This window comes from Neoarius graeffei, chromosome 11 (assembly GCF_027579695.1).
Source record: "Neoarius graeffei isolate fNeoGra1 chromosome 11, fNeoGra1.pri, whole genome shotgun sequence".
NCBI lineage: Eukaryota > Metazoa > Chordata > Actinopteri > Siluriformes > Ariidae > Neoarius > Neoarius graeffei.
The window spans coordinates 43719578-43742866 of NC_083579.1; the positions used below are offsets into that span (position 1 = coordinate 43719578).

The 23289-nt window shown below is 39.1% G+C and overlaps 2 protein-coding genes across 3 annotated transcripts in view; one reads left to right on the forward strand and one right to left on the reverse strand.

Moving 5' to 3' along the window:
• Positions 1 to 440: 440 nt before the first annotated feature.
• The window catches only part of dnajc17 (DnaJ (Hsp40) homolog, subfamily C, member 17), a 126908-nt gene continuing 104059 nt past the window's right edge, over positions 441 to 23289 (reverse strand). The window contains exon 11 of the mRNA XM_060933963.1: positions 441 to 617. Coding sequence (XP_060789946.1) covers positions 489 to 617 — 129 coding nt within the window. The 3' untranslated portion in view covers positions 441 to 488. The remainder of the gene's footprint in view (positions 618 to 23289) is intronic.
• Positions 18288 to 22342, forward strand: LOC132894310 (cdc42 effector protein 3). Of its 2 annotated transcripts, XM_060933967.1 has the most exons (3): positions 18288 to 18746; positions 19055 to 19134; positions 20267 to 22342. In XM_060933967.1, the coding sequence occupies exon 3, from the start codon at positions 20374 to 20376 to the stop codon at positions 20965 to 20967; it is 594 nt and encodes a 197-aa protein (XP_060789950.1). In that variant the 5' UTR covers positions 18288 to 18746; positions 19055 to 19134; positions 20267 to 20373; the 3' UTR covers positions 20968 to 22342. The 2 variants fall into 2 exon arrangements, with proteins under 2 accessions (XP_060789950.1, XP_060789949.1); XM_060933966.1 differs by lacking the exon at positions 19055 to 19134.

Genomic DNA, 23289 nt, shown 5'->3' on the forward strand with positions numbered 1-23289 from the left:
CCCGTAGTGATTTGGGCCACAGTCTCCAAAACACAAAATCTGAAGTGCAATCATCATAACCACCACAGTTATTTCAGAGAAGCCAGAACCTCCCGTCACCTTTCATCAACTCCAGCAGCACTGTTCCCATTAAAAAACCCAATGTTTACTTCCTCTCATAGTTCCACTGTGTTCAGCACTGGACAAGAACAAGTTCTGAATCCAGAAATTCACCCCGAAATACACGGGCTGCAGTTTCAGGCTGTATGCCAACTGATTGAAGCCATTCACGGACTGCATGCTTCCTTAGAGAAAATCTTTTCCTGCTAAGGCACACCCTCGGCCAAAAGCCGAGGAACACATTGAGTTAGGCAACCCTGATTGTCAGTATTTACAAAAAGAAAATACTTTATTGATTTGTGAGGATTCAAACTGCGAGAGTAAAACCAAGCACAAAATGGTAATGAAGAATTATTAGGTGTTTATTTCAAGCTGCTGACTGAGTGCCCTCAGGTCTTTGCTGCTTCTTCCTCTTCATCTTCTCGCTGCATTTGCTCGATGAGCTTCTGTCGCTCTGCTGCCTGCCTCATGCGCATTAACACCAGGCTCTCATAATCCCGTTCACTGCTCAGAGAGGTCTGCAAAAAAAAAAATGCACAAACACAATGTAAGTGCCTGTAATGACTAGCAAAAGTTGTTATATACAGCACCTGATATCTGAGGCTTTCAGCATATAACTTTCTAGCCACTTTATATTTGAAATGCACGGAATCAAAAGTTGCATACAGTACAACTGCAGTTACAATTATGAGACGAGCTACTAATCTCAATTATTTGAGAACATGGGGATATTAATTGGTTTTCAGACAAAAGCAGCTGTACTCGAAAGGAGTCAGTTGAGGTGGTTTGGGCACCTTGTTAGGATGACCCCTGGCCGCCTCCCAAGGGAGGTTCTTTGGGCATGCCCCACCGGGAGGAGACCCCAGGGCAGACCCAGGACATGCTGGAGAGATTACATCTCTCAGCTGGCCTGGGAATGCCTCGGTATTCCCCCGGAAGAGCTGGTGGAGGTGGCCGGGGAGAGGGAAGTATGGGCTGCTCTGCTTAGGCTGCTACCCCCGCAACCCGGATCTAGATAAGCGGTAGAAAATGGATGGATGGATGTTTTTCCTGGTGGCGGCGGCGGGGGGTGGGGGGGTTAATCCCCCATTTTCTCCCCAATTTGTTCACCTGCTGATTCCAACCCACCAGCCAGCTCTCCCCTATCATATAACAGCTACCAACCAGTAAAGGTGAAAACTAACGTTTTTCCTCGGAGACATGAAGCCAGCCAACTGCATCATTTCAAACTTCTGTGCCACAGAACAGCGTTACACACTCAGAGGACTCTAATGCTATCGACCCTTTTCTGCATACATGAGTTCACAGATGCCCATAATCGGCTAGTGTCACTGTGATTGACAGGAGACGCTGAGTATACCGTTCCTTCCCTTGGCTTGTAGCCATGAATGGGAACAACATTCGTTTAATCAATTATAACACCATAATTTATCATAATTCAATTATAACTCCATAATTTAAATATTAATTCTCAATATCTGTGAAGACCCCAAAGCCTCAAACAGACAACGCTATTCATATTACTACAAAGAAGAAAATATGAATTCTCATGTTTCCACTTTCAATTTAAACTTATTCAATCCAGTAAATCTGCCAAATCGCATCGTCTCCAAAATCTCTTCATGCAGTGCCCTCTAGAATCATTAGCACCCTTCATGAACACAATCATCTATAAAAAAAATAATAAAATACGTGCAAAAACAGTAATTATTATACATACAGGACACTTTTTCGATGGAATAAAAACATGTATTCTATTCCCTTCTAGCAAGTTTCATTCATTTGGTTTGATAGAATGCAATATTGTTCGCATATCGCTAATCCTACATGTATTACGTCACTCTACCCAGTGAAGAATGAGCATTGGATGGGGCTTACAATATTGCATGGTTGTCAAGACAACATGACATCACACGTTGGAGCTAATGCAAATATTCAATGAGAAAAGTTTTCTGCTGCGCATGCGCAGAAGCATTTCTTTGTTCACCAGCGGCGCCCGCAGTAAACTGTCGCAATGAACTGAAAACGCCATAAGATACGTATTGCACGTAAAACTTCAGCGCTAGCGAGCGTCTGTGACAATTTGTAAACAAACATGGCTGCCAGGTTTGCTTCGTTAAATACGGAAGATTTTGAAAGAATTTTGAAAGAGAAAGACGCGTTGAACACCCGAAAGGAATGTATTATAATAATAATAATAATAATAATAATAATAATAGACTGGCTTTTTTTTCTTGGTATATGAGATATATTCCATTCAGCTAGCATGATATTGAACTTGTCTTCGACTTGTTCACTATCATGCTAGCTGAATGGAATATATCTGACAGACTGCTCAACGCTAGCCAATATTATTTAATTATTTGTGCTTATGCATTTGGCGATGCTGTGTAGTTTTATTTAAACGCAACAATTTTTCAAACCACAAATTATTTTCCCAAGTAATAATCGCTCACTAAAATTATTGGCACCCTTACACTTTGGCAAAACCTCTCTTAGAAAGAAAAACACCACGGAGTCTCTTGGAAACTATTTTTATATTTAAAAAAAAAAAGGGGGAGCAAGGGGAAGGGGAGTGGGGGCTTTGAACTCCCCTTAATGCAGAACATTTCAAGCTCCTTCATGTTGATAGATTTGTGCATATGGAACACCCTTTTCAATTCAGACCATTATTAACGTATAAATCCGGGCAGTGAGAAACACTGTATTTATGATATAGCAACCATTTCTGTGTTGATTTGAATGGATGTTTAGGGTGATTATCTTCATTATCATCATTTATGGCCCAGTCTTGACCTCGTGACAGACTGAAGCAGATTTTGAGCTGAAATACTATAGTACTTATCCAAATTTATGATGCTATCAGTCTTCACACAAGCTCCTGGATCACCAGCTACAAAACTCAAAGCATCAGTGATCTACAGTATATGTTACAGTGGTGTAAAAACATACAGCTTTTGAATGCAGTACTCAAATATCCTGATGTCAAATATGCTCAGCCAAAATGTCTGATTTTGTTCTCGTTAGACCAAAACACATAACTGCAATGACACTTGAAGCTAAACACTGTGTATTTTTTGGATCTAATCACAGACTTGTGAAAATCAGCAGCCATCTCCTTTATGTTAAACATTCCCTGCGCAGGATAAAGTGTATAATGTTTATTTTGAAATACACATTTTTGCCCTTTTTAATGAAAGCCACCAGTAACTCAGAAGGGCGCTGTATCATATCATATCATATGATCGGGAGAGACGAAAAGAGAGAAAGCACGGAAGGATTTCAAAATGTGTTTTAAAAGTTATTGATGGAGAAAGACCAAAGACATGTCCAGTTAACAACACAAGGAGGTTGTAGTGCATGGATTTAGCTTTGTTCATGTGTCTGTATGCATGTCTGTGTTTGTGTGTGTGTTTGGAAAAAAAGCATGACAGTAAGTGATGTGTTGTAAGGTAAGCCATCTGTAAGATGTGGTTGTGGTCACCAGTATTTACCCAAGTGATGTGCAATTGGAGGGGGGAAATAATGCTGTGAGTGCAGGCAGGAGAGAACAGCTATTAGCATTCCTCTAGTGTGAGCTCAAGCCTCATGTCCACCTCCTAACCACCAAACATCACGCAAGCTCAATTAAGTACATAAACAAATGCTGCATCTTCAATTAAACCAAACAAAAACAACCATGCCAGGTTAGATTTCGAATCTCCAGTTCTTCAAACCAAGGCTCCACTGCACCCTCTTATGGAGAAAGAAGCAGCTGGACACAGCTGCAGCTTCTTAATACAGTGTACATACCGTACTGCAGGTGTGTATGTGTGATTGGGGTTACACCAAGGGCTTGAGATACCTTCCTGTGTGTTGACCAAGCTTGAACGGACCAAGATGAAGAACACGAGAATGTGAACCCCAGCAGCGGCATCATGAAAATATAAACACAGCAGCCCAATAAGTGAAACACAAGACAGTCACATACGCTTCCTATCCGCTGGATGAGAAACACCTGGACACCTGCACATTCATGCAATTTTCCAATCAGCCAATAATGCGGCAGCAGTGCAATGCATAAAATGATGCGGTTACAGGACTCTGAGGCTAGAGTGGGCACAAGCTCACTGAAACTGGATAACTAAAAACAGGAAAAAGACGGTGTGATATTTTTCCAATCTTCAGATGTCCAGTTTCGGTGAGTCTGCGCCTACTGCAGACTCGGATTCCAGTTCTTGGCTGACAGGAGTCGAACCTGATGTGGTCTTCTGCTGGTTCAAACCATCGCCTCAAGGTTCCTGTCAAGTTGAAACAGTCTGGGCATTCTCCTCTGACCTCACTCATCAACAAGGCAGGTCCCCCACAGAGGGTCTCCTGGCGTTTCCACCCACAGCACTGTCGCTCACTCAATGTTTATTGTTTTTCGCACCATTCTGTATAAACTCAGAGACTGTTGGGAATGAAAATCGGAGGAGATCAGCAGCTTCTGAAATACTTCAACCAGTCCCATGCCACGTACATTGAGATTATTTTTTCCCTGTTCTGATGTTTGACATGAACATTAACGGAGGCTCTTGACCTGCATCTGCATGATTTTACACACTGTGCCACTGCCATATGATTGGTTGATTGGATAATTGCATGAACGACCAGGTGTACATGTGTTCCTAATAAAGCGTCCAGTGTACACTAAGGTGCTGTAAGAAATCTTCAGGAACAATACGAGTTAACACTTGTGAATGGCATGGCTGATCTCATCGGTTCATGTGATTCAGCAACCCCCCCCCCAGGCTTTGGCCTGTGATATACCAGATGGCTGGCTGAATTCGAGATGAGCTGGAAGACTGCTCTTACTCATAATACGAGACCGAGCGCTGTCACAGGTGTGAGGAGTGCGTTTGGCTCCGGGGTGTCTGTGCGTGTATACGTCCTAATAGTACATAAACTGAGCAGTCTTGAGTTGCTGCATATGGAGAAGGTTGTGTCATAGGTTTTACGTCAGAGAAAACACCCACTAAGCGTGCTTCATTGAGTGTCCTGTCTCACAGGCTGAGTCACAGGTTGTTTAGATTAATGGCAAAGCACGGTATGACGTCTTCTCACACTAAAATATACATAAACACATACTATTATCTCCGATTCTTATTTCCAGACAGCAGCACAAGTCATACTTGGATTAGGCGTTGTCCTCTATAGAGAATGGACTGGAACCAATCAGTCCAGTGCTCTTCTGCCTTAAATTTGTGTATTGTGTGGGCATGTTTTAATATCTTGGAGACAAAATATCCCAGACGGACAGGAACATGTGACAGATTTGACACTGTAGGGACATTTGGCTGGTCTCCAATAGGAAAACTCCTTTAGAAGAAGTTACTTAAATAAGCAAAAGTAGAACGTTAAAAGCCCCAGAAACCATGATTTCCGGTGACCAGATCACTCTCAACCCTTTCAACATAGTTTATCATTTTTGCATCAATGGAGTGAGAAAAGGCCAAACGCTCCATAGTGAAGTGGCGTATTTTGCTTCTCATCTCATCTCATTATCTCTAGCCGCTTTATCCTGTTCTACAGGGTCGCAGGCAAGCTGGAGCCTATCCCAGCTGACTACGGGCGAAAGGCGGGGTACACCCTGGACAAGTGGCCAGGTCATCACAGGGCTGACACATAGACACAGACAACCATTCACACTCACATTCACACCTACGGTCAATTTAGAGTCACCAGTTAACCTAACCTGCATGTCTTTGGACTGTGGGGGAAACCAGAGCACCCGGAGGAAACCCACGCGGACACGGGGAGAACATGCAAACTCCGCACAGAAAGGCCCTCGCCGGCCACAGGGCTCAAACCCAGGACCTTCTTGCTGTGAAGCAACAGCGCTAACCACTACACCACCGTGCCGCCTCATATTTTGCTTCTCTCAAATAACTACAGTATATAGTAGCAGACATCTTTCCAGATATTGTGCTCTTGAAATAATGTCACGTAACATCATGGGTCTTTTGAAAGATGAAATTATAGCCATTTATATTTTGGACACCACTTGTATAAAAATGGCTAAGATGACCAGAAGCACTTTTGATATCATAATGTACTCCAAGAAAGTACAGATGTACACCAGTGGGGAAGCACAGCATAATACATACAGAGCACAGTGGTCACAGTACTTCCTGTATACACAGTACTGTCTTCTGACAAAGACTGGTGCTCCATGAACAACTTGGCACTCAACATCTCCAAAACCAAGGAGATGATCATTGATTTCAGGAGACCACGTGAAGGCCCTGCTCCCCTATACTGTACATTAGGGGTGATGCAGTTGAGGGAGTGTCCTCATTTGGGGCCTTTCTAGGCATACACATCACACAAGACCTCACATGGACTACAAATATCACTGCCCTGGTGAAGAAAGCACAACAGCGACTGTATTTCCTTCGGACATTGAAAAGACTGGACATATCGCATCAGCTGCTTCTTTATGCACTTTATTTACTGTTCTTGTGATTGTCCCCTATTTATGGCTTTACCTCACTTTTTACTGTCTTATGGTGTTTTATTATTATCCTTTTATGTTTTTATGTCTTTGTTTTTTATGACCTATTTATGTTTTTATGTCTTTTTATATTACCCACTAGAGGAATAGAATTTTGTTGTATATTGTGCAATGACAGTAAAAGGAAATTGAATTGAACTGAAAGATTAATAAAACCCAAAAAATAAACTCCTTTATACTGACAAATAATATCCATACAAGACATTCCCAAGTGCTCACTTATTCATATTTGGACCTGTATATTGTGCACAGATTTTATTTTTAAAAAAGAAAAAAAAAACCCCACAATGTCTCTGGGCGCTGACATCTTACTCTCCCCGAGGTTCTAATATCGCACTCGGAGTACAAATTATACGAGAAAATCCGAGATTGTGGCGTCACTTATATGCCACATGACTTTCCGAGGCTGAGGTCTAGTGGAGAGAAATAGGAAGAGGCAGAAAGGCGTGTGGACCTTAGCCAGTGTAGACAGAGGCGTTTGAATTTGTGTAGGTCTTGAATAGTAGAATGTCAATGACAAAAACGTCACACCCCTGTCTTGCTGTTCCGGCTGTCCCTTTTACACAGCCATCGATTCCGACTCTTACTACCAATTGTTCCGGCTCAGAGGTAGAACACCACAGATTCCCATTCCACATTTGGACCTTTGATACAGAACGCGAGGCAGAATAAATAAAAGCATAAGCTTCCCGCCTTGAACAGGCCGTGTAAAAGGGGTCAGTGAAAATATGACAAAAGAAAAAGGTATACATCATGGAATGCTGCCATGCCTGAAGTCTAGCAAATGGCAAAAATATGTACTGTGTAAAAGTCTTAGGCATCCAATTTTTTAGTACAAACTCTGTTTTTAGTTTTATCACTTTTTTGAGTTCATATGACTTTATTTATGACTTCTACAATATCAAGTCAATACAAAAACATTTTAGATTTCCAAATATTAGTTTTCCAGCACAAAATTAAATGTTACAGAAAAATTTTCGGATGTCAGCAGAGATGTCCACAAGCACCAGCGACTGGCGGTTTTCTCCGCCTACACAGGCAGTCTACGCTGGCTACTCCATCCCAGAAAAAAATTAAAACTTGCCTTTCGATGTTTAAGCGATTTATATCCTCTCCACTATCCCATTCCACCACGAAATTGTCTTCGAGTCGCGTCATGACTGGAAGCGACGCCATATTTGTTGATCGATTCTCACGCTTTGACTGGCTGAGCCGAACCACATGACCACGCTGTAGCGTATGTAGTTATGTTACAGAGCCAGGCAGCGTACTACAGAGGGTAACTGAGAAAGCCAAGCACACATACATCTGGAGGGAAATTTCATACATATTTTGCAAGTGTTTTACAGGGAAATTATTATAAATAATTTATTACCTGAGAATGCACCAGAAGGCATGTACATTTCAAAATTTTCCAGGGTGCCATGCCCCCAGACCCCACCAGCATTAGCATGCCTTTGGAGCGCTGTGGTGGCATTGCCTCTGCAAATTCCAGAACCACCTACTAAGAGACTAGTTTTCAGACCAAAAAAAAAAAAGAAAACATAATGAAGGCTGCTGGGTTTTGTTGCAAAATTAAGGAGCAAGTGTGACAATCAAAGTGTGCAGAAGAACTGTGGCTGGTTCTGCAAGACGCTCAGTAAAACCTACAGCTCACTTCCTTATAAAACTGCACTCATTGTACTTGAGACTGCTTTTTTTTTTTAAAGCAAAGGGTCGTCTCACACCAAATAGTGGCTTTGTTTCATTTATGATTGTTTATTGCTCTTTATAGCATTTTTGTAAACATGGAAATAATTTCAGTATTTTAGGAGCCATCTTTGCTCTAAAGAATTTCTTTACATGTGTCAAAGACTTTTTTTTCTGCATGACTTAAAATAGAAAACATTCATTTTTCATAAGAATATTTTACTAAAACAACCTGGACATGATTTTATTTATTTTATAATCTTGCCAAAGTTTTATGCAAAGATCGTGCTGGTTACGGAATTCATTTCATCTAACGCAGCAGTAAAAACAGTTTTTTTTATTTTAGTTCTTCCCATTCTTTTCGTGTTGGTGGGATATGTCTGACTTGAGTCATGACAGCTAAAGAACTTGATCACTAAAGGAGATTGATAATGTATACAAGAAATATGTGCCAAGCCTCTTCAATAAGTCAAACAAACACCAGATCCAAGCTGCCATGTGCCTGTGAACAGAACATTCCCTGCAGAAATGAAGACTTTATAAAAGGAGAAAGGGCAAGAGTACAGAGCAGGGGTCGAACAACTTATATGTAGTGGTGCTCATCACTGGTGCAAAAATGCAGCTTCCTAATATTGTTTGCTTTCTGTCCATTTGCAGAACAACTACTTCCTTCACTTTGTTGAAGAACAAAGCCAGAGACCAAAGCAGCGAGGCAGCGATAACCACCAGCATGTGAACCATCTGTTGATTCCGATAAAAAGCCCAGGCTGAGAAAGGACTTCGAATGCTGTATGTATACAATATACACTGTGATCATTAATGCTGAAGCTAGAATGTCTAATAGCTGAGCAGCCGTGTCCCATCTTATCTGTAAAGGGTCAGTGTGGCTTTATTCCAACCTACCAAGCTGAATAAACATGTCGAGACAGGTGTGATTTCCTGAATAAAAAAAAAAACCTGCAGCCACATCAACCTTTTACCAATAAGATTGGACACCCTGCATTAGGAAGATACTTTTTCCACATCTTAAATGTAATGAAGAAATGTTGCTCCTTTAGTTTTTCCTTCGAGGTACACGGATAACAGTGAACACTCCTCCTTTCCTTCAACAATAATCCTATGTATTTAAGTAAATGTATCTGAAGTGCCTATCAACCCACAAATTTTGAAATAAGACAACAGTCAGTTTCTTTTGTGCTGCCTATTTCAGAAAACATGTGCTTCAACAAACCGTTCAGATTTGGCTCCTCTTTCTATGTCACAAGTGGAGCTCATTAGAATTATCCCGCCCCCTCATCTGAGTATCTCCATTCATAGCTTGAGAACTGCCTTTGCAAATGAATATTCACGAGGAAAGTGCTACCTGATTGGCTGGCGGAAGAGGGAGGTGTTGTGAGCAGCGGCTCTATCATTTAAAGGAACGGGTGCTCAAATCGGTCGTGTTGAACAGGGCTGTTTAAACAGCGTGAGAAGGGAGCGGTGGTGTTTTATCCTTGTGTTTTGACCAGAGCATGTCTCAGACATTTCATTAAAACCTCAGGGAACTGGGTCAACTTCTGGAAAAGGAGTATAATATGTTACCTTTAAAGCATCTTGCAAACCGCATAGCAAAATCACACTTACTGATACCTCAAATAATATGATTTGCAAAGTGATTTTTTTTTAATGCTAGCCTAATAAATGAGAGATTAGTGAATAGTGAAAGAATGTAATGGTGCTCTGCAAATTCCTGAACAAATATTTTAAAGCCAAGGAGCACAAGACTAATCGATTCAGCATGATTACTGAATCAGCAGGGAAACCACTTTCACGCTGAGCTGGAAAGTCTGTAATGAAATATGGACCAATAACACTTTTTAGATTTTCAATACAATACCTATATCAAAATATATACTGTCAAAATCCTCTTTGGGATTAAGGCCCAAATGTGTGAACTGACTATTCCTTGAAGTGCAACTATGCCTGCACTTGAATCCAAAGTGTTTGCCCGGACCATATCCATAATCTCGAGTAGCTGCACGGTCCAAACTGTTGGAGTGGTTGCTTTATTAGCAGTACAGTGCTCATCGTATTATAGCACTCCCAAGTGAAGGTGTAATAAAAACGCCATTAAATGCGAACGTACAGACTATAGAATAACGTCATCCTCAGTACCTATTATTAAAAAAAAAAGTCCTAGCAACTTCATAACAACACAAAAAATCACAATGGACATGCACAGGTTAAAGATATAACATCAGTGTTTTGAAAAGCACATCTTTTTCCTGCTGATACAAAAACTGTGAAAACGGTTTTGAGTTTTTAAAATGTATCCACCTTGGAGGGCTTTTTTAAAGCCTTCCTATTTAGTGACCCAACATTTCGTCATTTTATGAGGGAAAAATAAAACGTTTTCTAAAACTATCCGAATACTTGTGGACTGCCCGAGACAATCTGTGCACTTCTGTTGGCGTATTGGATTAGTACATCCCTACTTAATAATAATAATAATAATTATTATTATTATTATTATTATTAAATAATTATTATTATTATTATTATTCACAGTCAGAGCTGCTTGGGTAAGATCTGACAAGAGAAAAAGAAAACCTTAAAACTCTAAAGTGACAAAGTCAAAGTCAAGAAGCACTGTCTTATAACAGGTGAAGGAATAGTTGATAGATGTGGGTTGTTCCTTGCTCAACAGTTAAAGTAATTTATTACTTCTCTAATCACGTACAGTACCAGTCAAAAGATTGGACACACCATTTAATTAAATGTTTTTCTTTATTTTTATGAATTAAAAGATGCATCATGTCTTAAAGTAAAGTAATGATAGACTGTTGTTTCTCTTTACTTCAATGAGCGGTTCTTGACATAAGGATTACTATAGTTGTGCAATAGGGCTATTTACTGTATTATTATTATTGTTATTATTATTATTAGATCTGAAACGCATTAAGGCGGCATGAAATTGCACTAATTACCTTTTGACGAGGCACACCTGTTAATTGAAAAGCATTCCAGGTTACTCCCTCATGAAGCTGGTTAAGATAATGCCAATAGTTTCAATGACAAAGCATCATTAAGGTAAACACTGGCTACACTGAAGAATCTGAAATATGAAACATATTTTGTTTTTATTTATTTATTTTTAAAGATTTTTGGGGGGCTTTTTTCACCTTTATTGGATAGGACAGTGTAGAGACAGGAAATGAGCAGGAGAGAGACGGGGAGGGATCGGGAAATGACCTCGGGTCGGAATTGAACCCAGATCCCCGGATTTATGGTATGGCGCCTTATCCACCTGAGCCACAACGCCCCCCATATTTTGTTTTTTAACACTTTTCATAGTTTTGATGTCTTCAGTATTGTTCTACAACATAGAAAATAGTCAAAATACAGAAAAACCTATGAAGGAGTAAGGGTGTCCAAACTTTTGACTGGTACTGTAGCTTGATAGTGAGTGATATTAACTCACTCACTAACTAACTTACCTTTGTGAAATTTGTAGCTATGATCACCCACTTTCTTGTTTTAGCATGCTAGCTGCAGAGCTATTTTGTTAACATTGTGCTTTTCTCTATAATTTTTATACTTCAAACTGAAGTCATTTACTCACGAGTGAGATAAACAAAATTACTTCAGCTTTGGTGTGTGTATTTCATATATGTATTTTTCCATGTCTTTAATCATCTACTCTGTGTTTTACCTAGCAAGCTAACGAAAACCAACTAGCTCACTAACCATATGTACAAATTCAGATTATTATATGCTTCTCCGTGCTTCTTTATAACACGCTGTTGGTACAGTGCCTTCCCATATGGCTAACCACGCTGCCAGTTACTGAGTTACTAATCTCTAAAATTATTCACACAGAACCAGATACCCACATTTCACATCCATGTGCGCAGTCAATCTTTAGAACACTTGTGTAATACTGAGGAGACTGCTCTTGAATAGAGGAATACAAAACAAATCTATTTCCAGCACTGGGTCTAACAATACCATGGTGAGGCAATCCCAGACCAAACCAAAAGAATGTAGCTGAAAATTTCTGTTCAAACAATGAACGTGGTGTTTGCCATCAAGGTAGGAGGCATTTAGTGCTCAGCATTATTGCTGGCATATAGAGAAATACATTGTCCAAATCTGTCACAAAAAGTGCAAACAGTCTCTTAGCTCATCAGTGTGATGAACAAATCCTGCTTGGAATGCAGATTCGCAAGCAATGTTTACTTCGGTCTCCCAAAGCTCCAAGCACGCTCAAAATTAGAAATGCCATCTGATAACGAGAAACAATTCTTTGCCAAGAGCCACAAGTAAGTAAATATTTTCACTCAGGCAGATTTTGTAGCATGAACTTGCTCCTCAAAAAGAGTAATAAGCATTCGCAAACTTTTATGGATTTTACTTTTGACTGTCAAGTAAAAATCCAGGTTGAGCTGCCTACTCTCAGGATATATAAGTTTATAAAGGCTATAAATTTTGCTTTACATCATACCGACATGTCTGGCAATGACATGTATATTTGAACTGTGATAAATACGGTACTCTTCAGTCTTTGTGGAGCCAGGTGTTATTTCTCAATTTTACTTCCCAACTCCAGAATGTGCAAAGGTTCGTATATTTAACATTCAACTGGGACCAATACGCCATTAAATTTGACAATAATCCATGATATTACAGATGGCAAAAGAAATCCAAGATCCATTCAAGCAAAATCATGAACAAATCGAAGGGAATGCAGAGAAGGCATATGTACACAGACAAAGCAGTAATTGTTTTGCTCATGTTTATGGACTAAACTATTAGAAACAAATCCACAAAAAGCACACAAATGAATACACACACACACACACACACACACACACACACACACACACACACGCAAAAAAAAAAGAAAAAAAGCCAGTTTAAAACTCAAAGCCGGATCTGGAAATACTTTTCTCAAGCAACGAAGATTACGCATCCCAGGGTTTGAGAAAAAGCCGTACCAAACACTACAGAAACCAATGATGACCTGAACTTGGCTAAAATTTCACTCAGCAATCCATCCTCCTCATAAGTAAAAGCCAGAATAATCAAGTCTGACTCCGAGAGACATACCAAGCAGAACATAAAAACAGTTCTAATTTGACTTCTCATGAAACACAAAGCTTGTATTACCGAGACTTCAGACAGCACAAAACTTCATCAGCGTCTTGATTATTTTTTGCGTGAATCTCAAAAGGAAGGGAATGAAAGTGCGAGTGCTACTAAAACGTGCAGTTGCACTTGTGGCTCAATGTTGTAGCGAGAGCTGAAATTGTTTTGGTTGTATGAGTGATTGCATCTGTGGAGAAAGACTTGATTCGTTTGATGGAGACAAGGCAAGCATAAATGTTTACTGCACAAGCATGAAAGCACTTGTAGAACGAAAGAGAAAGGCATTTCAGCTTTCGCACTCCAGAAGGCACCAGTCAAGAAAACTTGGACTATGTTCTGGAACAGCATGTATTCAATGGAAGGACTACTTCCTGTCAAGTTCAAGTCTTGATATGAACCACTTTGGTCTTCTTCACAATGCAGTATCTGTCCCAGGCACAGGTCAACCCAGAGTCATTAAACTGAGCAGAAGCATAAGCAGTGTTTGACAAGGAACCAATATGTCTGGCTCAGTATTAATGACGGAACATGTTCCCCTAATAATAAGAACCATTGCTTATTTTCACTGGTCCTTATTGAATTTTTACAGGAATTTCATATTTCATAGTCAGTACTCTCAACCAGAAAGTCCTCTAATCTATCACATTAAAATATCTGCAACCATTTCCTTAATTACATTGAAATAAATCAGAGTACACCTACAAATAACCTCCAGATATTATCCGGTATGGTAGATTTCCAAGGTTGTTCTGCAGTGCAAAGTTATTAGAAAATATGTCCTTTCAATTTGTGTCTGAATGAACCGTGCAAGGAAGATTATAGGAAAAACCTAGAACTAGGCTGAAGTACTCTCCCTAGAGCGGAGAAATCAATGAAGACGGTTCCAGATCAAGTTACTACATGTTCCTACACTATGTTCTAAGTGTTCTACAAGTTACTACACTGGGCCACATAAAAATGGTACCAACTGCCATCTGGTGAGGCATGTCACAATGCAGATGTGAGCAGGGAGTCAAACTGTTGTGGTTACCAGAGGACCAGTCCCCCACTGTAACCGTAGCTATGTAATAGGCGAGAGGCCGAGGGCTACTGAAACGGAAATCGGCGCCACCCAATGTACCTTAAGGGCCTGGTTAGTACATGGATGGGAGGCTGACTGCCTGGGAAGACTAGGTGCTGGCACAGCAAGGACTTTGACTTATATACTGTATATAATGGACATGAGTGTTTTGCTGGGAAATACACCACTCATTTTTCATACGAGCTACATCCGGGACATTGAGAACTACAACTGTGACACATTTTTCAATATTCCCACCTCATGAGGAAATCAATTTTTGTTTGGATAAATTTGGTACTTTTTGTTTGTGAATGTGTCTATATAATAAGAACATCACACGTTAGTTTGAAGATATGAAGTATCTTCTTGTGTTGAAAAAGTTGTATTTTCATACGAAATGCATCACGGATCTGAGTGAGATTTAAATAATATTGGCTGGCCATGAGTGGTCCATCAGATATATTCCATTCAGCTAGCATGATACTGAACTCGTCTTCGACTCGCTCACTATCATGCTAGCTGAATGGAATATACAGTTGTGGTCAGAAGTTTACATACAGTGACATGAATGTCATCTTGGATATGAATGTCATGGCAATATTTGGGCTTTCAGTAATTTCTTCGAACTGTTCTTTTTCTGTGGCAGAATGATTGTACAGCATACATCTTTAATTAAAAAAAACATTAGAATTTGGTGCACAAGTTTTAATTTTCTTTGGGTTTTCTGAAATCAACACAGGGTCAAAATTATGCATACAGGGTCAAAAAATATACATATTTACATATGCTCACTTAGATTATTAATTCAGAGGTGCTGAAACTTCCAAAATGTCTCTTATCTTGCCAAGGTCAAGGTCTCTTAACTTCCTGTTAGCGATCATGATTGACTACAGCTGGTAGCTTCTCTGTGCCTTCATAAAAAGGGTTTGTTTACAGCACTCACTGCATTGACCAATACACAGTAAAATGGGAAAGTCCAAGGAGCTCAGTGCAGATCTGAGAAAGAGGATTGCAGATCTGAGAAAGAGGATTGCAGATATACACAACTCCGGAATGTCTCTTGGAGCCATTTCTAAACAACTGCAAATTCCAAGATCAATTCAAACAATTGTATCCAAGTTATTGTGAGGTGCAGTCACTTTGCCAATCCACTTTGCTTCAAGAAAACCCAAACTGTCACCCTCAGCTGAAAGGAAATTGGTTTGGACGGTCAGGAACAACCTGGGAACCACCACGGCACAGCCCTGCCATGAACTGGAAGCTGATGGATCACTGTCTACAGTTCAGATCACCATGGACTAAGAGGCTGCTATCCAAGAAATAAGCCCCTGCTCCAAAATTGACAGCTTCAAGCTTAACTAAAGTTTGAAGCTGACCACACAGACAAAGAAAAAGCCTTCTGGAGGATAGCTGTATAGTCAGATGAAACAAAGATTGAGTTGTTTGGCCACAATGACCACCATGTACAGAGGGACACTGTACCAGCTGGTGGTGGTAGGATCATCATGCTCTGGGGCTGTTTTGCTGCCAGTGGAACTGGTTCAAATGTCGTGAGAAGATGTTTGGTCAAGGTAAATCTTACGAAGAGACATTTTACCCAAATATTAAGTGTGCTGTATGTATATTTTTGACCCTGTATGTATAATTTTGACCCTGTGCTGATTTCAGAAAACCCAAAGAAAATTAGAACTTGTGCACCAAATTCTAGTGTTTTTTAAAGATGTATGCTGTACATTCTGCCACAGAAAAAGAACAGTTCAAAGAAATTACTGAAAGTGGATGGAATAATAAAGGAGGACTACCTCAGAATTATTCAACATAAACCATCAGAAACTTGAAGACGACTTGGGACTTGGGAATTACAACAGGACAATGAACCCAAACACGCATCAGAGCTGGTTGTGGACGATAAAGCAGGCTAATATTAAGCTTAAAACAAGTCCTGACTTCAACCCTATTGAAAATATATGGACCATGCTTATAAGTCGAGTCCATGCCAAAAAAAAAAGTAATTTAACTCTACCAATTCTACCATAAAGAGTCATGAAATATCCAACCAGAATTCCGCCAGAAGCTTGTTCGTGGTAAATAAAAATGTTTGGTCAAGGTAAATCTTACGAAGAGACATTTTACCCAAATATTAAGTGTGCTGTATGTATATTTTTGACCCTGTATGTATAATTTTGACCCTGTGCTGATTTCAGAAAACCCAAAGAAAATTAGAACTTGTGCACCAAATTCTAGTGTTTTTTAAAGATGTATGCTGTACATTCTGCCACAGAAAAAGAACAGTTCAAAGAAATTACTGAAAGCCCAAATATTGCCATGACATTCATATCCAAGATGACATTCATGTCACTGTATGTAAACTTCTGACCACAACTGTATCTGATAGACCATGAAAAAAGCCATTATTATTATTATTATTATTATTATTCATACACACACACTTCATATCAGCATTCTCGAAGGCCAACGCTAGCTTGCCCACGACTCGGTGCTGTTAGCATGGCAGTCCAGTTACCTTCCAGCCAGTGTAGCATCGAGCAGTAATGTTAATGAAGGCCAATGCTAGCTTACCCGCAACTTGGTGCTGTTAGCACGGCAGTCCAGTTACTTTCCAGCCGGTGTAGTGTTAGCAAAGTAGTGTTATAGTGTTAGCAAAGGCCAACGCTAGCGCAGTCAAGCCAATTATTATTATTTTCCCTGTGTAATTTACTTAGTAACTTTTAAAATCAACATCGACAGCTACACACAACGGAGCAACCTGGCAGCCAAAATTCTCTCAAAATCTTCCGTTTTTAATGAAGCAAACCTGTCGGCCATATTTGTTTACAAACTGTCACTATTGCTCACTAGCGCGGAACTTTTACGTCTCCAACGTGTGGTGATATGTTGTCTTGACAATGTGCAATATTGTAACAATATTCCACTCTCATTCTCCATTGGGTAGAGTGGCATAATACACGTAGGATAAGCAATATGCTAATAATATTGCATGCTATCAAACCAAATGAATGACACCTGCTAGACGGGAAGAGAATGTGTGTTTTTATTCCATGGGAAAAAGTGGCCTGTATGTATAATAATCACAGATATTTCACTCCGATGACGTCACTCCCAGTGTTTTCCCACTGAGTAGACATGCACTGTTAAAATGGCAAACCAGTTCAAAACTAAAGTTATTTTGTTTAACTTAATAATAATAATAATAATAATAATAATAACTTTAATACTTATTAAGCGCAAAATTCATACAAATATGATCTAACTTGCATGTTTTTTTGTGGATGTGTCTCTATAATATAAAGAACATCACACACACATACATTTTATATATGAGAGAAAGGACGTTTCTACACTGGGTTATACATTTTGAGATTCGGACTCAAATCACACTGACCCCTGATGAGTTTCCGAATCATTTTTAGGCTCTGGTGTGATGTGCTCCAACTGATAATGTCCAAGAAAACTTGGAAAACTTGGAAAAGCAAGGACCAAAGCGCGAGTTTCCATTACTGCTATAATACGAGTCAGTTATGCATTGCGGTAAAGTACAGACAGAAGATGTGAATATAAAGTGAATGTGGGTGTGGGAGCTGAAACAGGTTCTTCTTTGCAAAAGCTTCTTGTGAAACTGCAGCCAGCCTAAACATGTCCGGGACCTACAGTATGAAGGCCTTTATTCCAAACTTGTGTTCACACCTTTTCAATCATCCAGAAACTATTGAAGCTTGGGATGAAGAGAGCTTTAGGAAAGCAACCACAATTACAGGAAATCAGCAGAGATGCATGGCACAGACATTACTAATCATTTCATTCTTATTGCTTCTTAACTCAGCCAAATGGAGTGAGTCAAATATCCCAAGTTTTACAAAGTGTATGAACGGGAAGAGGACAAATTAGCAAAAAGGGAAGGGGGTAATGGAGCACTAAGTTAACTATGAGAAGGGTACAATTTATAGGCTTTACAGGCTTGTACTTCAAAGTGATAACAACAGAGATGAAAAATATTCTGACATGGTACGTCCGGGAAAAAAAAAAAAAATCACTCAGACACGCCTTCTATTCAAACCTCACCTGCGTAACTGTAATACAATGCTATCACCCGTCACACCTGAAGCTGGACCTTAGCACTCGCAAGCTAGAAAGGACTATGAACTGTAGAGGTTCTCTATTGGTCTGAATTTTCAGCCAAAGATATAAACCTGCTCTATTGAAAAGATTTAGAACAAGGTAAGGAAACATGTTTTTACTCTTAATGCACTCTGGGGCTGCTATTTTACTTGCATTGGTGAGCTTGAACTAAATGATCTACTTAAAAAAGCAGAGTTGTGTTAATGTTTTTTTGATGGGTTAATGTGTATATCTGGAAAAAATGACACTTGGATTCAATGGGTAGAAAAGGCATTTGTTAAAGTCAGTTCATCGACAATAGACTATATTTATAATAAATCAGAATTCATAATTCTTTTCAAAATACATTTTAAAGCACTGATATTGGCTCGTCATAATAATAACAGGATTTGTTCTCTGTTTCCCAGAACTTTAGAGTTGAACAAGCCATCATGTAACCCAAAACGCCTCTAGTATGTGCTTCATCCTGGTAAACTGACAATCACATGTGAGTAGGTGTTGAGGAAAGGACCTAGCTTATGAAAACCTTTCAAAGTGAAGGTCAGCTTGAGTTATCTGCTATAAACAGTGACTAGGGCTGACTGATGCTCATGTGGTTAATTTAAAAAAAAAAAACCATCCTGGAGCACTGAACGTACAGTATAATATAAACCAGTATTTCTCAAAACTGATTAATGAGAAGCTACAGGAAAGAAGTGGAAGAGCGGGAACAGGAGGTGTATTTTCATATGGGTTGCGAGGTGTCTTGGCAAAGTTTTGTTGGTTCAGGCCCACATTAATTTTGACTTGGCAGATGAACTCTCTAAAGCTTCCTTAAAATGGGCCACTCCTCTCCCTCCCTTATTCTTACATGGTTAAAAAGGAATGCTGTTATGTCCATGTTCCCTCATCTCCTGCTGCTAATAAAGTGACAATAAAACCTTTATTGGCCAAGAAAACATGTTCTCTCTCGTACTATACACATTAATGCAGTGAGTGTTTTAAGTCACGAGAACGGATCTAAAGTGTGTGAATCTGCAGGGGGTCTTTAACGCACAAAATCTCAAGTCCATAAGACTGTCGACTGGCCAATCAATGCAAAATATTTGCCTGTGTGCCTGTGACTTAATTGACAAGAGTCTTCCTTTTTGTAGCTTCCTGAACACCCCCCCCCCCCAAAAAAAAACTACTAGCTTTCAGAACATTTAACAGAAATGTCTGTAGAAGGGAATTGATTCATATTGTGAAGTATTTGATCTGAAAGCCAGACAAGTAGCATCTATTACTGATGTGAAATTGAGCTAAACACACACACACACACACACACACACACACACGACATTAAAATGCTTAGAAAATCTTAGAATGATGATTAAGAGTAAAGAGTGCAGATTTTCACAAATGACTTCTTTATATTTGCTGATCCTAGTACTGTATAAATGCGTGTTTACATGTTTAGAACAATGCCTGTTGTCCTATCAAATCTTATGGCCTTGTTAAAGGCAAAGCCCTATGTAAGATTTCCACGAAAAGCAAATATACATTTCTGAGAATAATTGGCTTTCATCAGTTAAATGTACCAATGTTCATTGACATGACTATGCTGAATTTGTTTTTGCTTTACACATTTTTTCTTTTAGAACCCAGTACTCCATGATGCACCATCCATAAAAATCCCTACATCAAATTATACCAACCTTCAAAAAAAGGAGCCAATATTTTTTTGCATTTGACCAAATTCAGTGGGATGCCCTTAAGGGCAACATTACAAGCCAAGCCTCCTTCAGGGAGGTGGCCAAGGAGATCTTCAAAGCGGAAGTCTCTGTCCATCAATATGATCAGTCTTCCACTGGCCGATTTCCGACACCTCGCCCACGTCGACTCGGACATAAACGGGGACAGCTTTGGAGACCTCTCATTCCTGAAGCAGGGTCACAGGTTGTTGCTGCAAAGCTCTCAGAGTGAGCAGAACCTGCTCCATGCCGGTTTGTTCCCTCCAAAGCCTCCTCGCCTCAACCTGAATGAAACAGAGCTGGGCCAGGACAGTGAGGACTGGGAGTTCCAAGACCAGCGTTCAACTGAAAGACGCAAAAAATGTAGTTCTCTGCCACTTCTGGACACTGAAGACACGGAGAAAGAAGCTTATGAACTACATCAAAAAGAGACCTCTATCAGTAAAAGCACTGGCTGGGGGAGCCTCAGCTCAGGTAGGGATTCAACACAGACTGGTCCTGAGGAACTCCAGCCAGATGAAATTGACACAACTTTCACTTTTAATCTAGACTTGGGGCCATCTATATTGGATGACGTACTGCAGGTTATGGACAAACTCCATCAGTAAAAGAAAAACTGTCATGTGATACATCATATATTAATGGAAAACCGATGTATGGACTTCCTGACCTCACTGGAAGAATACTAGTTAATGAGTGATGAGGACGTCTCTAATTTGGACAATAATAAACAAAGGTTGTTAATGACTTTGTGGTTCAAACGTTCAACCATTGTTAGGATAATGCAGATTATTAACAAACATACAGTACAAGTCAAAAGTCTGGACACCCCTACTCATTCATAGGTTTTTCTGTATTTGGACTATTTTCTACATTCTAGAACAATACTGAAAACATCAAAAATATGAAATAACATATGGAACATATATGGAATTATGTGGTAAAAAAAAAAAAGTGTTAGTTTTTAATTCTTCACTGTAGCCAGCATTTACCTTGATGACGCTTTGCACACTATTGGTATTATCTTAACCAGCTTCATGAGGTAGTCACCTGGAATGCTTTTCAATTAACAGGCATGCCTCGTCAAAGGTTAATTAGTGCAAATTCTTGCCGCCTTAATGTGTTTATCAAACAGTAAATAGTAAATAATAAAAGTACAGTAAATAACCCTACTCCACGGCTGTAATAATCCTTATTATGTCGAGAAACACTCAACTAAGTAAAGAGAAACAACATCCATCATTACTTTAAAACATGAAGTGTCTTTTAACTCATAAAAATAAAGAATAACCACTAAATTAGAAGGTGTGTCCTAACTTTTGACTGGTACTATATGTTTAATATATTAAACAGAGGACTGATACAATTATTTTTAAGATTTAATATTAATATTCTGGGTCCTCTTTCATACACACTTATAAATCTTGTGAAAGTACACTGATATTTAATGGTTTTAAAACTTTCAAACTTTTATTTCAGAAGGCTATCATGATATTTCAAATGTTCAGGAATATGGTACTCATCAAGCAACTTAGCACTTATATCTTTTATTATGTTCTATAATTATTATATTACATTTCAATTCTATAAGACATAAAACATGAGACTTTCTGATTTTGTATTTCCATAATAAGACTGTGAATCGGTTTTAGGCATATTTTTTATGTTTTTCCTCAGAGTTCATGCATGATATGGTCCTGATTTGATTATCTAAGGTAAAAGACTATCTTTAGTAAAACTAAATCAATAAATACATTATTCAATTCATAATTGTAAGAATGCTGAACCTGTTTGTTTTTAATAATTAGGAGGTTTATTGATGCGTTCTGAAAAAAATAACAAAATGATCAAGTTTAATGGGTTTCAGTGTTTTAGAGAAGCATTCTCAAGAATCCTACCAAAATCAGTAGTGCATAAAATCACTTGTCAATGGGAAATGGCATCCATCTGATCCAGAATTAAAGCTCTATCACCTAAACACAACAGACATCTAAGTGTTGTTTTCCAAAACTAGTTACGTCGTTACCTCCTTTTGTAGCGAACACATTTAACAATTAGGCCTGGCTAAAGTACAAAAACACAGCTATTAAGCATTTACACCATTCATTACCTACCAAGTTTAAAAAAAACCAAGCAAGCTGACTTTTCAAGCCCTTTAAAATCTCAGGTCTGCCATCACTGCAAAGCCACTCTTTCTCGGTCTCGTTTCTTACTGGATGCTCCCTTCTGCTCTTCACTTTCTTAATCTGATTAATCATGAGGGCACCAGTAGCTAAACTATTGGTCCAGTGTATTTTCCATTGCATCCATAAAATACATCAATAATTCTACCATAATGCTCGACATCATGCTTTATTGTTGGAAGTTCACAGCACCTGTACAGATTGAGATAAACCACATTTAATTGCTATAAGTGTTTTTATTTCTGAAGAACACTCTGATCTTTACATCCTGATACCACTCACTAAACTTTTATATTTATTAATTTACAGCACTGTATAAATAAATGTCTGTGAATCTCCTGGAGTCTACAATCAACAACTAAATTTCAGTACATATTCTACAGCGAACAGGAGTCACAGGGACATTTATTAATATATGGTTTTAAATGAGTAAAATATAAAACTTTATTGAGCGCTCTCAGGACGGAAAGATCAGAGCCTTTTTAAGAAGGAAAAAAAGCCCTTACAGCAATTTTAAGTGGTTTATCTCAAGCCAATATATCCGCATGATTTCACTATTTGAGAACAATAATCTGCTCAAACTCCATTTGTTCAACAAAAGACTCAAAAATTCATTCAATGATTGTCCAGCTGCCTCATTCAATGGCACTCCTTACTTACAATAGCTGATAAAGCGCAGTCAGGTACTAATTAACAATTATCTGCCTCAGGCTCAGTGAATATCGGTGAGTAACAACCGAGCCATTA

Excerpts from the sequence above, each read along its gene's own strand:
- LOC132894310 (XM_060933967.1), top strand. The coding sequence starts at position 20,374 with ATGCCCTTAAGGGCAACATTACAAGCCAAGCCTCCTTCAGGGAGGTGG.